The sequence below is a fragment of the Molothrus ater genome, chromosome 6, assembly GCF_012460135.2.
Source record: "Molothrus ater isolate BHLD 08-10-18 breed brown headed cowbird chromosome 6, BPBGC_Mater_1.1, whole genome shotgun sequence".
Classification (NCBI taxonomy): Eukaryota; Metazoa; Chordata; class Aves; order Passeriformes; family Icteridae; genus Molothrus; species Molothrus ater.
In genome coordinates this window covers 37791605-37807904 of record NC_050483.2, presented here as the reverse complement: position 1 = coordinate 37807904, position 16300 = coordinate 37791605, and the positions used below count along the sequence as shown (strand labels likewise).

The following is a 16300-nucleotide window of genomic DNA, read 5'->3' as shown; positions in this document are numbered from 1 at the left end:
CCGCTCCGCCGCTGCCACCGGCCGCTCCTCCCCGCCCGGTGCCTGCGCGCCCGCCCATTGGCCGAGTCCCGCCGCCGTCTAGCGTCACCCCGCGCGCGGCGTTCTGGGAGTTGTGGTCTGCCCTGAGGGCTGGCGGGGTGCTGTGAGGGGCCGGGTGCGTAGCGGCGGCCTTTCGCTCCCCTGTTCTGTCCCGGGACACTCACAGGACTGCTCGGCGCCGAGAGAGGCTTCATCGCGGCGGGGCAGAGCTTTGCACCTGCCCGCTTCCCCCGCAGGACGCCGAGCGAGGCTGTGGCCCTGTGCGGTGGGGGGTTCGATCGTGGCCGTTCCCTGCCGGAGTAGCGGAGGGACGACGCGGGGCCTCACGTGTGCCCCACCAGCCTCCCGCCGAGGAGTTTAGCATCCTTGCAAGGTGTCCCTTGTGGCTCGGATCTCCGAAGGGAGAAGTCCTTGTGGTTATTAAAGGGAAATTCTTTACTGTGAGGGTGGTTAGGAACTGGAACAGGTTGCCCAGAAAAGCTGTGGATGCCTCATTCCTGGAAGTGTTCCAGGAACTTTTGGAACAAGATGATCTTTAAGGTCCCTTCCAACTCAAACCATTTTATGATTCTATGAATAGTGGCCTCCCCAACAGAACTTGCTTCTCCGGTGTCATATGCTGTTCTGTAACCAGTGTGATATGCTTTAAACTAAGTCAGACTGAAAGTGGCAGCTGTCCTCTGACACTAGGTATGAGAAGTGACTAAAGACATAATACTGCAATCTGTGCAGGTTTGGGATCATTGTTTTGGCTTTGAGTATCACTACTTGTCTGTTCATTCACTAATTGCTGTTAATTGAGATGTACATAAGACGTACTGAGAGTACATAAGATGTACTGAATAGAAGTGATACTTTCTGGAAGAAGCTGTCCAGACTGTGCCCTTGCTCTAAGGGACTGATTAGCTTCACCTCAGGATATAAGCACATACAAGGAAGTCTGGCAGGGATCCTGGTTGTGGCCTGCAGGTCGGTGGGGGGTGATATCTTTGGGGCCAAGGTGAGCTCGCTTGTACTGCACAGGCTCACTCTTGAAATCTGGGCCCGCTGCAAGAGGAGTAGAAAAGCACAGTGTGTCTCAGTGATGTGATGTGCCACTTCAAAGAAGTTAAAGTTGTGTGTGCCTGGCAGGAGCAGTTTTTCATATTGAGATCCAAATTTAGTCCCTCTCTGCTGTCTGCCTGGATGTTATGGAGGCTATATTGTGAGGCAGTTAATAACTTCTGCATTTCCTTCTGGATTTCCACCTCCATAGCAATAACTGCCCACCTCAACCACAATAACAACTGCTGTTCATTAGTCACTTCTTTTCTCCCACATCTCTGTATATCCAATGCAAGTAATTTCCCTGTATCTTCCCCAAGAGGAGTGTATGTAGGTGTGCCACCTCTTCTCCAAGAGCACTGAGAGAAAAATTAGGCATAACTGACCTCCTGACCTCCCACCCTTCAGTGTGCAAACTCCATCCCTTCTCTTCTTGCTATCTCTGCCTTTGTAGTCACCCAGGGACACAGCACAACTCAGCATGCTTTCTCCATACCCATTACAATTTGCATCTCTTTTTTTTTTTTTTTGATAGATCCATAGAATGGTTTCAGATCTAAAGGACCTTAACGATAATCTAGTTGCAACACCCCTGCCATGGGCAGGGACAACTTCCACTATCTTTAGTTGTTCAGAGCCCCATCCAACCTGGCCTTGAACACTTCCGGGCATGGGGTATCCAGAGCTTCTCTCATCGCAGTAAAGAATGCCTTCCTAACATCGAATACAAACCTACGGTTTGTAAAACCTCTGTAGCCCGCATGGGGATCCCGAGTGCTGTCCTAGATCGGCAGCAGCGGGTTGCTGCAGGTGCCGAAGCCGGCTCTCTCCTGCCTGCACTCCCGGCTGCTCTCCTACGCGCTCCCAGCACCGCGCACGCTGCGCCCGGCCGCACCTCGGCATAAGGGAGCGCGGCCCAGCGTTTTTAAATGTCTCTGGCTGCTTAATGGAGCAAGAGCACCTGAACTTGTCCCCAGCTTTTTCCCAGGAAACTTGTGAGTCCCCGAAGCATGGCTAAGTGCTGGTTCACATAACTGTAAAAACGGACCAAAGTAGTTACCCGGGTCCTTTTTTTTTTTTTTTTCCCAATCTGGTATTTTTTTTGAGGTAGCTCGGTTAAAAGTGTTAGTAATGATGACTGATAGTCAAATGGCTAAAAGGAGCTAGGTGATGGCCTGAAACAACACCAAGAGAAATCCCAGAAGAAAACCAGGAAATTTCACCAGCTGGATCTGAATTATTTTTTTAAGATATCTGTAGGGATTCAGAAAGGAAAAAAAAAATCCAAAACACAAAACCAGAAGTAAAAATGTCTAACATTTTACTTACAATCCCCAATTCAAGTGTTGCCTTTTGGATTAGTAAGATAAAAAGACTAGAAATCAAAGGTTCTGGACTAGGAAAAAAAAAACCTCTGTTGGAAAATAGTTGCAGGGAAAGGAATGTCAGGAAAACAGGAAACCTTTGGCTTGATTGTAATTTCCTATTCAAACAGTTGGAACTAGGTCTAAAGGAGCTAAAAATAAACCCCAGAAGGAAATCAAAGTTCCCATGCCCTGGTGGAAATCAGCGACCATGATGAGGAGTTAAGACAGAAACTTTTTTTAATAACACACAACTCTACATGCTTCTATTCTGTTTATAGCCAGGAGAGGGGGGGATTACCAGCTAAAGCAATATAAACATCTGTTGTGTGGAGAAAAAAAAAAAAGGACTGGTTGAAATTAACTTGACTGTCCAAATGGAGTGCTGGAAAATGTAAGAGCAAAGGGTACTTCTGGGCGCTACATATGGGCACAGGGCTTATGACAGCTTATAGTTTATTTCCAGACTATAAAGCTAATTTATCAGATCTCTTATAAACCCTTAACATAAAAAGTGGCAACACCTATCTTAATCAGCTCTCTAGAGGCAAATGCTAGGAGTGGAGAAAGAAGAAATTCTATCTGGCCTGTTAGAGGACTTGCAAAGATTTTTGTTTAGTGTGTATAAATGCATCTATTAATCCAGCCAGCTACCAGAGGACCAGTCTCTGGACTGACCATTTCATCAATATAAGTGAATGAAAGTGTTATGTGCCTACAAAGGTGTGATTTTTTTGTTTTTCTGGATCATGACTTTTACCCTTCATTAGAGTAAAATAACTATTAAGAAGGTGATTGTCATCATCCTTGTCTGCTCAGCTCTGCCTTTAATGGGGAGGTGGGGATTAACAGCTGGTGGAGTTTTTTTTCTGTTATTTTCCAGCAATTAGAAAGAGACCATTAACAGGGACAGTTGGCAACCATGTAAAAATTCAAAACTGGAAATTCTGTTGAAAACTGGTATTGAAAAAAATTGCATGCACTAACAATTATTGTAAATAAGATGCTGGCTAGTACAGATGTTGGTATCTCACAATTTGGGACACCTATAGAAAAAGTTGGGAAGGAAAGCTGCAATTTTACACCTAATTTATTGAATGGAGGCAGTCCATTTAGATTCTGAAAAGCACTTACGAACTTTCTGATTATAAACCTGATTGCCAGCTTTTGTTGTAGTGAGTAGTTGCGTTGTAACTGAGTGTTTCTGACAAGAAAAAGACTGTAAAGGAAGAAACCAGAACTATACATGATGTGAGTCATTAGGATACAGATATAGATAAAACCTTGAAGGAGAAGCAGGGATGAAAGAGCTTTTGCCATGTGTGCAATATAGTGCACAATATCTTAATGAGCTGGAAAGAACTTCTCATTAGGAGTCTCTCCCATTTCAAAGATGTAGCATGTCTTGGACTGGTCATCATAGGTCTGGCTGTTAGGGGTGAGGTCCTCCAAAGGTGACAGAAGAGCAACCTAGTAGCCAGAAAGAAGTGGTTGCCCTGGGGTGTTTGGACTCTAGCAAACCCAACCATTACACTTTCTATCACTAAAAAATGATACATTGAATACTTTATTAAATCTAATTATTCACCCTCATTTTGAAGGTGCAATATTAGGAGGTAGGTCACAAGAACTCTGAAAAGACTATTTTGCATGCAGGTCAAGATCAGCAGCAATTTAAAGTAGCAGTCATGGAGTGCCAGTTATGAGCTATGTTTGAAGGCTATGGGATGATGGTCATTCCTCAGATCAAGTTTTTTCTAGGCAGAATACTCTGATATATGCTGCAAAAGGTGTAAAGTTGTACTAATCAAAATAAACACAAAGATATATAACCTATTTCTGAAATATCCATTTTCCTCCTGCAAGTGACATAACAGGAGAGATCGGGGCAAACTATTTCTTTTGATATAAAGGAAATAATCTGTACAAAATTCTCTCTCCTCTAGAGGCTGGCAGACATGCAGGGTTTCTTTTGTGCATTTGTCAATATTGCAAAACTATTTCAGAAGTTGGGAAAGAAAAATAAAACATCTCAGTGGTAGAGTGTTTGAGTACTTTTGGTTAAAAGTTGTTGCAACTTCCACTGTGTCAGAGTATTCACATTTCAAAAGTTCTTTCCTATCAGATATGGGTGCTAGTGCTTACATTAGAACTCAAACATTGTGAGTTGGAGGTGACTTTGCATAGCACTGCTGGCCAGGAATTAGTAATGATTACACCAGTTTTAAATAACTTCTACACGTATGAAAGTTTCTGGTCACGACAGGTCCTTTACACCTTCTGTTCTTTGAGCATGGCTCACACAGTCCTAGCATGCTAAGGAAACAAAACTTAGGTAATGGTTGTCTGTTGGTTTTGGTGGTTTATTTGGTTGGTTTGAGGTTTATTGTTGGTTTTTTTCAATTGCACTGTCCCTCTACTTTTTAAGCCATTGTCTGATTTTGATCTTATATTACATGACAGCATGAGTATTAAAGATACCAAGTTTCTGCATGTTTTGTGAAACAGCATTTGGAACAAAACCTAGTAATGTCCCAGAGAGGGATATGTGTTCAGTTAGCTTTTGTCCAAGGGACAGTGTCTTGGTTTGAAAAGACAGGTGTCTACTAAGGAAGGCAAGAGCTTCTCTTGAAATGGAAAATGTAAACCCTCTCCCTCCAAATTATTATAATTTTGAAATTAAGGGACTCTCTGGCAAAGATATGGGAATAGGAATAACAATTCTTTACTAGGAAAATTAAAATAAAAATGCAGCAATACAAAAAACCCACTGACACATTCAGAATACCACCTGACACCCTGGTAGTCAGGGCGTTGGTAGCAGTCCCATTAAATGGTGGCTGCAGTCCTCCTGCAGTGACAGGTGTGGTTCTGTTGAAGCAGTGATCCTGTCGAAGGCTAGAGTTTTCCTCTGCAGGTCCAGTGCTGGTGCAGAATGGGCCTGATCTTCCTCTGGGAATCCAGTGGAAAAAAGCTCTCCTGGTGTTCCAAATCTCAGATTTTATCCAGGTAGGAATGCTTTGCTCCTCCCCCTAGGCAGAGTATCTCACAATGGGATGATGTGATTTTATCAGTCATACTGTGAGACTCAGTGGACCACTGACAGAAGGTATCTCCCTGGACTGAGGATGGGACAACCTACACATGTAGTTAAGACTTAACTGCAGTTCAGCCCATCCAGAACAGGTAGGGGAGGACTAAACAGAGGAAGGCTTATGGTTGTGAAGGGAGCTGACTCATGGCTTTCAGTGGCTAGAATACAAACTTGGAAGAAATCTGGTTTAATCAGTTCTGTAGTTCTTGGAAAAATTTATTCAAACTTATGATCTTTGATGATTGGAAAGACTGCAGTGTTCTGGCTTTGTATATCACAGAGTATTAATGCTGATATACTGCTAATGACACAAAAGCAGAGTATAAGCTCATGAAAAGCTCCTTCCCTTAAACACAGAAGTATATAAATTCCAGATTTCATCTGTGAGATACAGAGTTGTGCAAATGCAATGGACATTCATGGAACCATCATCTTCATAGGAAGAAGATTTTGTTGAAGGGACAGCTAGCTGTACCATTATCATTATACTAGAAATATATTAGAGGATCCTGATATTTGACTGCTTACGTGAAAGTAGCAAACATCTCTAGTATCAATATGTTACACTAGAGTATTAAATTGTACAGAACTGTACAATTGTGGTTTTGAGTACTCAAACTTAAATATCTAGTTTTGGGGGCCTTTTTCATAAAGTAAATAGCTGCCAATTAAGTAAAAATTTGTTATTCACGATGAACAGGAATACTGCTACACAGGCTAAGCCATGTACTTAGAGGTTCACAGCCCACCACTCCAATGGCCACAGCACAATTTAAAGCCTTCTTTCTCAAAAGCAAGACAACCCTCATAGGGAGGACACTGTGAAGCTAAATATGAAAAGATCAGAAGCAGTGACACTTTAAAAAAATTCTTTTGAATTTCTTCTTTTCTTGAAGGACCATGTGGGCAAATAGGTCTTCAGTGCATACACCTCAAAGGGGTCAAGTTTAAGATCTATACTAGCTACCCAAAAGATGGGAAATACTTAGTGAAAATCTGAGTAATTTTAACTCACTTTTAATCACGTACCCTTATGTGGTGTAAATATTAGTAAGGCAAGATTTCCAGAAACTTAGATATCTGTAGCTGTATCCAAGAATTCAAAACATAATCTATCCATTTGGCATGTTGAACTGTTGAATTAGGCCACAGCTGAAGGGTTTGTGCTCTCTAGGATGTATTAAAAAATACCTGTATGTTTTCTGAAGTATTTGGCAACAGCTGAAATCTTAGGAAATCATAAATCCTAGATAAACTGGGAGACGGTTTTTATGGTATGAATGTGATCCAATAGCCCCCTACTACTTTAAGTGTCCTATGGGGCCCTGTAGAGATCACAGAACCACAGAATCTGCTGAGTTGGAAGGGACCTACCAGGATCATCAAGTCCAACTCCTGGCCCTGCTCAGGACCATCCCCAAGAGGGACAGCATGTGCCTGAGAGAATTATCCAAATGCTTTCTGAAAGCTGTCAGGCTTGATGACAGCTAATAGAAGGAGGGAATAAAGTTCTGCAGCATTTAATTGTCTACAATACTCCTCTAAAAGTTCAGTTAAACTTAGTTATGACAGTCCCCTTGCATCTAGACAGAAACATTTTAAAAGTTCTTTCTTTAAAGTGGAAATGCCAACAATTGGGCACAAAAATCACAGCCTGGAATGCAGCAGAACCTAACCTCTGCCTAACTAATCCTGCTCTTTTCTAACCTTTTCCTTCATGCATATTCAAAGAACAGAAATCACATGCTTCAAAGTCAAGCCTTTGCAAGATCATGGCTTTTCCTGTGCACAGAACATGCCCTTCCTGCCTGGTGTGCCTGCACAAGGAGGTTATCTATAGAAGCCATTATTATCTTGGTTAACACCACTCCCTCCTGTCATTTAATATTTTAGTGATGTCTTGCTCTATTATTTTTAATCTCATATTGAGTTAGAGATCTAAAAATTAATGGAAAAGCAAACAAATTATACAAAGAAAAGATATCTCAAAGTTTTTCAATATGCAGAATTGTGTTTAGAATTAATGAAATTTAGAAATCAGAGCACATTAATCAATATATCATTGTCAGATCCTAGAAAGCAAAAATGTACTGTGTTATAGTAAACTAAATAATTGTAATACTACATATTACCTAACATTGCTAATCTTCAGATCTTATTTACAGAGATGGTAGAATATTTGAAATGCTTTGGGGGAGACCACATAAGCAAGCAGACAACACTGAGTCCCTCACTGATGCCTTGCTGACTGTGTTCTCACTGCCCTTGTGCTTAACATTAACTGTTATTCATCATTATTTTAAACACTTGGGTTATGTTATTTATGTGACAGGTCTGTAAATTTTGACAATTCTTGGAATTTTAAAACAAGTCTCAAATAATGAAATATTTCCAATATTAAAAACTCCAGCTGTTCCAATCAGACTCTTAGCTCACAGAAGTGATCCTCAATCCAAAACAGAGCACCAGTGAGTGTTTAAAAATGTCCAAGCAAAGAGACTCTGGAAAGAGTCTTAAATGATACTACAGCAGATGTCTTTTGGAAAGTCCAAGAATTCTGTATCTCATTAATTCAAAAAACCTTTTAGGAGAAACTTGGGACTTTTTCAATGATAGTAATTCAATCCTCAGCAAGAGTTGCTATGGCACCTCATCCATTTCCCTGGCTGTTGTTGGCCTTGCTGTGAGTTTGTGCATGGGACTGAGCCAAACGTGTTCTCTTGAGCTCATCTGGCTTTGCTGTAGGAGTAGAAGGGACATGGCCATCCTGACAGAGCGCAGAAGAAATGAGGATGCCTCAGACCTGCTGGCCCCAGACGTGCTGATGGTTCGGTCTCGATGCCAACAGCTGAAGGCGTAGGCAGTGAAATCGGGGAGAAGCAGCTTCGGGCAGGAGCTCGGCGTGAGGAGTTGCAGCACTTTGAGCTTCAGTGTGGAAAGAGGAACTATGAGACACATCGTTGCTGGTTGCACAACTGAGGCTTGAGTAAAAGGTTTGGAGTCGCTGCTGTGATGAATACGGTCCCTACCTGGATTTTATTTCCTTAGTGCTCACAGAATTGCCCCCTTACCCTGCAGTTTCTCTGTACAGCCAGAGTAGCTGGCTTATATTTTACCTACAAACAGCAGAAGTACAGTTTCCTACGCCAGTTACTGTTGCCGAGCGGCGCAGAGGATGCTGCAGCGAGCCCCTATGTACCCTGCTCCGGCGGCCGCCCTCCATCCCCGGCCGGGGCCCCGGGGGAGCGCGGCCGGCGCGGCCCCGCCCGGAGCGCCTCGGAGGTGCGCGGGGCCGCGCCGCCGTGACGTCGCGACGCGGTTGCCATGGGGACGCCTGGGGTCGTACCTGACGGCTGTCGTGAAGCAGCGGGAGGAAAGCGAGGGAGGAAGAAGGGGGAGCCCAGGCCCAGCCCGGCCCCCCGGCCCGCGGGGAGTTGGCTCCGCGCCGCGCCCCTCCGCCCTCGCCGCATCGCACTCGGAGGCCGGAGGAGGAGGAGGTGGCGGCGGCGCTGCCGCCTCTGGCTATGTAGGGGCCCCAGAGCGGGCAGATCCGGAGGCCGCTGTCCGCCTCTGGAGCTCGACGCGGGGCCGGGCCCGGGCCCGAGGCCGGGCCCGGCGGGATGTTTTCCAAGAAACCGCACGGGGACGTGCGGAAATCCACGCAGAAGGTGCTGGACACCCGCAAGGACCCACTGACCCGACTCAAGCACCTCCGCGTCCTTATCGGTGAGGCGGCCGGGAGGGGCGAAGGGTCAGCGGGGGCCGCGGGTCCCGGCGTGGGAAAGACCGGGAATTTGGAGGGAGCAGCTGGGGCGGGAGGCGGACTCGGGGCTCGGCCCCGGCAAGAGAACCCACCCGGCGAGCGGGGAAAGACCCGCGCCCGGTGTGGCGGGCCCGGCGGGGCGAGGCTGCAGCGATGTGCCGGGGGCTGCGGGACCCCGCGGGCGCGGCGCGGGATGCTTCTCCCGGCGCTTTTGTACTGACACTGACACGGACGCTTCCGTCTGATCGTGGCATTTCTTTGGGAACTGTGGAAGGAGGCGAAAAAGTGGTGTTCTTCCCGTGTGAATTATTCTCTAGAATACACAAAGTGCTAAGTTGCTGCGCATGAATAAAAGTGGCTGGCGAGCGCAAATGGTGCCTGTAACTCCTGAATCCATTTCCCTTACGATCTTACAGTACCAGTTTATATTTGTGTACATTTTCAAGGTAAGAGCTACACTATTGATTGCTCACTAGCGTAGATGTGAAGGAGCTTCTATACAGCCAGATTTAAAACACTTTTGGTTTGCTAGTTGGTAAAGGAGGACACACAAGCCCTGAAGGGCTGCTGCAGTTCCTTGTGAGCTGCCATTTAACCTGACCAGTGAATTAGAAATTGTGATTATACGGCATAATTGCCTAATGAAAAAAACCAAGGGGAAGCAAAAACAAACCTAGTTAACCATTTCAAGGTATCTGTTAGTTGCATGTGTTTGTAAAAATCTAAGTCATTGTCATCAAGCTGTCCTTGAAAAAAGAAGCTTGCTCTGGAGTATCTTTTGGGCGCTCCAGTCCTGGGAATGTGTGTGTTGCTTCTGACAGTTTATCAACACGTGAACAGGGCTGGGTCAAGGGCAACTGCATTCCGTGTTTAGCACAGAATGCTGAATGGATTATTTTGGGTTCTGCCCACAGTCTGGTGGTATTTATGTATCTTGTCCTCCAAAGCTGGATTCTTTCTTTTCAAAGGGAAGCGGCTATTGCTCCCTTATTTTGTATTGGTGTTTAAAGGAACAGGTGTTCCCATGTTGCACCATCTGCTGCTTCATGAGTTATTTTCTGCAACATAGTAATTATCTAGACTTGAAATGGAGAATAGTTGTGTAGCTATCTAAGCGACTTCAGAAGTCAGATGCATCCCCTTGCCTCACTCAGAATGTACCACTCTTCCCAACTAGCTGTACTGGGCCAGCTGTGGCTTGCTCTGTGTTGGTTTTTAGCTGGGTTGAAACGTAAGCAGAAAAAATATTCTAAAGAAACTAAATACCTCTGAATTCAGATTTCCTGGCTAAAGTATGTTGAATATTTCTAGTTTTGCTTTAGTCTGCAAAACACTCTGATTTTGATCTGTTCTAGATTTTGCATTTATGTTGCTTGCTTGCTTATGTTGCTTATTTACAATGGTTTTTTTTCTTCAGCTTTCTTAATAATTGAATTACTTCTGTAAGTTGCGAGGCATAAGCTATGTCAAGCAGACATTCTTATCTAATCTAAAGTTTCTCTTTACTGGCTGTAGGACAGATTAAATTATCTGGGGATGTTTTCATGTCGTCATCCCCCCCCCCCCATTGTGTGTATCTCACCTGTTGAAGCACAGCTCCCACACATCCTTTTTCCAAGTTTGGGAGAACAGTGTGTGAGTGACTGTGTAATTAGGGAAAGGCGTAACAATGCTATTCAGCTTGTCTCTTTTGGATACATCCACAAGATTTTGTCATTATGCAGATATTCTTAGGTGCATGTAATACGAAAACAAGGCCTTTTTTAGAGCAGAAGAGTAAGGTATTTCCATACATTTTCCCACTGTAGAGCACGAGAAGTGACCATTCCCCTAGAATAATAATTGCCATATTTCCCATGTGTCCAGGAGAGCCATGTTAGCTATTGCCAACAGACTGTCTGAGGGGATAAGGCAGGAAATCTCAGGTCAGCTGTGTTCAGCATCTTCCTGAAGGAAACATTTATTGCTCTTAGCCTCTGCACGCAGGAGACTGGAAGACTATCCAGAAGAGAATTTTCTGCAGTTTCATGTTCAGGAGAAGGGAGAGAATTTTCTCTTGTTCTTTAATGTAGAATACTTTCAGTAGGCCTTCAAAGCGTATTGGACCAGAGTTTGTTTTTTCAGGTTTTTTTGCTGTACATTTTAGTCTTTGGTCAACTACAAAAAACAAGTATGGCCTTAGTTTCATGGTTAAGACTTGAGAGGAAGAAAGGGAGTATTAGTTCGTTTTCCTGCTATTTTATCAAGGCATCCAAAGCAGCAGTTTTCCAGTAAGCCAAAATAATAGAAGAGTCATGAATAGAGGTACCTGCTTGTGAAGTATGGACTGATGGCTGTCTGCTAGCCAAAGAGAAATCTCAAAAATTTAATTATGGTACAAGACTGAGAGTTGCATCCTCCAAGGCAATAGTGTAAGTCAGGCACCATATAATCTGAAAATATTTAAATTATTACAATGCCACTTTTGGTAAGGATCAGAAGAGACTGAACAATATCAAGCACCTAATATGGAGCTAAATGAATCAATAGCACAAAGGCCTGTGACTGTTATTTTTAACAAATTAAGAGTAGTGTTCATTAGATGGAATCTTTTAAATGTCTTTTACAAAATAACTTAGAGTGCAGTGATTTGTATTCTTTTAGGAAAGTATCCTGTCATTGGTACAACTCAGGTTAAATTTAGTAAAAAATGCAAATGAGTCTGCATAAGGATATATAGAAAATTTTGTATCTTTTGTGAAGCAGTGACATACCATTTTATCAAATACCATTGCAGCTTTAGGAGTCTGATTGCTATAGTCAGTGTATAGAAGATTTAGATATGGGAATGACTCAGATGAGAGTAAAACTTTATTATGAAAAGACACTGGAAGCTTTAATTCCTTTGTACAGGGACAGAGGGTGAAAAGTACGTAAACATATATGAGAAAGTCTAGGAATTAACATCTATTAAGGCCTACCAAATCTGAAATTACAATAAATGATTTTTGTCTTGGGAAGCTCTTGAATGCTAGGCTAGTGATCAGTTATAGGAATGCTGGGGGGAAGTGCATTTCTTGTGGTTTGGGTTTTGGGGTTTTTTTTTGTTTTGGTTTTTTTTGGGTTTTTTTGGTGGTGGTGTTGTTTTTCTGGGTTTGTTTTTGTTTTTGTTTTTTTTTTCTGAAACTCTTTAGTAGATAACTGCTCTTTGCCGCTTCAGGCCAGTGTCCTGTGTCTGGTTCTCTGATCTGGTTCAGTTTGGCTCCATTCATCCTTTTTTTGTAATTTGGGAACCAGAGAAAATTCTGTGAAATTCAGGTAACTAAATCAGAATTGGTTAAATTATTTTTAAATACAATATGTGACGCATTTATGCATGTCACAGGTATCAGGTTTTTTTAGTAGAAGTTAAAGCCTTTAGGAGACCTCTAAGTAGTAAGAAATATTATTCTTGCTTAGAAATGCTAAGAAGAATTGTAAAGATTGAAGTCTCGTATCTTGGGACTTAGCAGCGTGTGAGCAAAGGTAATCTGCCTTTCATTGTTATGTTGCTGCAGTATATTTCTTGAAGCAAATGTAACTCTCTGGTTTCATAGATTTTATTCTTTTGAGATGTATTCCTTTCTTCCCGTAGGGAAGTGTTTACCCTACCCTGCTCCATTGTTTTTTTTCTTCTCAGTTCTGGGAAGTGCCTGAGAGTCCCATACAGTTCCCTGGTGCTGATTTGGTCAATGTCTGAGTTTTTAGCAAACTGCTCTGCTGTCTTGTCTTCCTGTATGCTGGAAATGCTGTGACAGCTGTGTTTGCTGTGTGTGACTGCAGTAGTTGGAGCATCCGAACCTTGAGAGGGAATGTTGAACGGGATTCCCTTGGGGTCTGTGTGGCAGCAGCGGGGCCTTGCTGGAAGGAAGGCTGCACTGCTGCAGGTGTGATCACTGAGGCTTCTCTAGCTTGGAAGGGAGGCACACTGTGTACCTTACAGGGTTAGGTATTGCCTGTACAATGATTTTCCAGAAAAAATATTTCTACATATGTATATATATTTTTAGCAATCCCCAGTCAATTAGCAGCTAATTGCAATTTTTAGGGTCATTGAAGTGGAAATAATATTGGATTATTCTTATATATATTTACTGTTTCATTAGACTTCAACATCAAACTAAAAATCTATGATTTTTAAATGGTAATTATACAAGTTTATGCTAGTAATCTTTCAAGCTTCAGATCTTGGTTTATATGTCCTTTTGCTAAAACAGTGCTTTAAGCATTCTATAAATAATTAAGACAGCTAGGTAGGTTACCCTTCATAAGGTCATACATTAACAATATTGACTTTTCATTTTGATATTAGATAAGTTGGTGTTTGTCTAAACCTGTAGAATTTGAAGGTTAAGTCTGAATTTGGAAATGTATGCATTTTTTAAAAAAGCTAAAATCTCTAATTATTTAATGATTTCTGTAAAATTCTACTCTGTGCAAGTAAATCAAATGAATCTATGGGTTTAAAATTTTCTTATAGAGCTGAATTCTTAAGATACTTGCTTTCTTGTTATGTTGGGTTTTTTCCCTTTTCTTTTTTCACTTTTTTTGTTGAGTAGAAATTACAGGTTTGTAATCTGTTAATCCAGAGTGAAGAAAAAAGAAAATATGTTGTTTCTCATGAATTATTTTATTTGCATGTGATATTTAAAACTATACTTCTTTTATCTCTGGAACCATGGAGAGAATACTTGCAAAATGCAAGAGGACAGAGTATCTAAAGTGTGGGGAGTTTATGTTATTATTTTGTTTTGTTATTCTTGGTGGTTGGTTAGCGCTGGACATCTCATGTAAATAGGCCTTGAAAGGGAAAAGTCAAAGTACCTGGGACAGAATGAAATGGACTGCATTAGACATCCATTCTGATATATTGTTTAATATTAAACAATACACTTAAACAGAGATTGCATTCATTTAAAGGGATTTTAATTTAAGAAATCTATTTCACTGGCACTTAGCCCTAATGCTTCAGCTGGATGGCATTCATTGGTGTTGCACATCATCAACTTCAGTCATAAATGAAAAATGTTCTATCATTGTTAAATGAAAGCAAATGGGGAGCTACAATAAAAGTAGCTGCCTGGAGTTTTGGGGATATGCGAAGATTTTTGGTTTTTTGCAAGAGTTGTAGATTTTTTTTTCTTTCCTGGTTATTCTATCTTCAGAGAACATGTCACTGCTCATGTAACTCGGGGATCTGGATGTGGATTGCATGCAGTGTAAGGGCTCGGGCTTCATGTTCTGGCACTCTTGACTTAACCCTGAACAAGTTATGTTTTGGTCAGGAGCAGAGGGGGAAGATTTACTCTGCTTTAGTATTTTGGCTAATGTTACACTCGACTTGCAGAGTTCAGCAGTGGCCAGGGCTGCTGAATTGCAAGGCTGAGGGCTGGAGCCAGATCAAAGCCCCAGGCTAGACAAAAGGGAGGTTCTGACCACTTGGTTGCAAAGGAAAGGTCTGTGTGGGTTTAGCTTTGACAGTTCAGAATGAAAATACGTGCATTACTATGGAAGTGTTTGAAGTTGCTTAAATAAAAGCTTAAGTTCTGGAACTCGTGTGAATTGTTGTGGGAGTAATTCTTGAGAGTTCTCTCGTGTAACTCAGAATCTGCAAGCACCGTTAGAGAATTCCCTTGGAAAGCTGGCAGCTGCTTCTGCTCATTCCTGTAGGGCACTGGTGTTGTACCAGTCTGTATGCAGATGATGTTCTTTGGTTCTGTTAACCTGCTTATTCATTTGTGATTTTTTTTTTTCATTTGTATCTAAAAGATTGTGATCTGGACTTCAGATTTGTCTGATGCAAAATAGAAGTCCATTAGAAGATTTCTTTAAGTTATATTCCTTTTTCAGTACCAAAACCTTCAAGAATATTTCCTTTGACAAAATTACCTTTTTTAAAAAAATGGTTTTGCTAAATAGCTGTTGGTTAGATCTGAAACAGTAAGGGCTAATGTAAAGCCTTTGTGTAATAGATTTGCTTTTGTGGTCTGTTATCAGTGCTCTTTCACTTTGACAGTTTGTTAACTATGCCAGAGCCACCAGTTAGCTCCCCAGGTTTTCCACTTAACCTTTCTCAGTTACATGCTTTTCTATTTGGGACAGTCCCTATGTAACCAAATCTCTCTACTGTTTTGCTCTAAAGAAACCCTTAAATATTTCAGCGTGGAGAATTAAGAATTAATAAGTTTAATTATCCATTGAGAACATGGAAACCTTTGCTTTCTGGTGGCACCAGTTTGCTACAGGAGTTGATACTGACCGTGTCAGTCCATAGCAGGCCTCTGCTTTACAGAAATAGATCCTGAATTCTGGACATCTTCCAGGTCATTGTTTGCTGCAGTTGTCAGTTTGGGTTTTGGTAAGGGCGAGGGAAAGTGACTTAAAAGCCAGCAAGTCTTGGAATTAGACAGGATAATGTTTTTACTATACTAAGTGCTCTGACAATTTTACATATAAACATAGTATTACATTCTAAAACTTGTAAAATAGAACATAAAATTAGCCACAACCTAATCTGTAATGATACAGACTGTTTTCTTTCATTTCTGCAATGCAGTGTGAACTGATGGAAGTTCTTTTCAGAACAGTTTAAATATATGTCTAAAATCTGTTTTGGCAGGGTTTGTTTTGTTTTAGGGAGAAAATGACACATAAGCACAAAGAGACACAATACTGTGTGAAATTAAAATATTGTAAAGCAAGTAAGCTAGTACTTTTCTGCAAAGGACACAACTTTAAAGGTAAACAATTAAAATATCAAACTTAAAACAAACCCTGCCAAAACAAAAGAAAAAAAAAAAGCACCCTTGAACACAGAGTTAGTATGGAGATCAGATTTGTACCAGTTTTTAAATTAGAGAAAAATATTAAGGAAAAAACAGTAAAGATCCATGTTTCTTGCTGTTGTAAAGCATGAAGAAAACTGCATTTTCTTGACAAACAGCTTTCATGAACTGCTGAAAAACTGGATTTTAGTGT

At 41.8% G+C, this 16300-nt stretch overlaps 1 protein-coding gene across 14 annotated transcripts in view; it reads left to right on the top strand.

Moving 5' to 3' along the window:
• The first annotated feature begins 8919 nt into the window (after window positions 1–8919).
• RALGAPA1 (Ral GTPase activating protein catalytic subunit alpha 1) overlaps window positions 8920–16300 on the top strand; it is a 132373-nt gene continuing 124992 nt past the window's right edge. For all 14 annotated transcript variants that reach the window (XR_008508448.1, XR_008508447.1, XM_036384014.2 and 11 more), the window contains exon 1: window positions 8920–9267. Coding sequence is in view for 12 of the 14 variants with exons in the window: in XM_036384014.2 (XP_036239907.1) it covers window positions 9162–9267 (106 nt within the window). In the remaining 2 variants the exon portion in view is untranslated. The remainder of the gene's footprint in view (window positions 9268–16300) is intronic.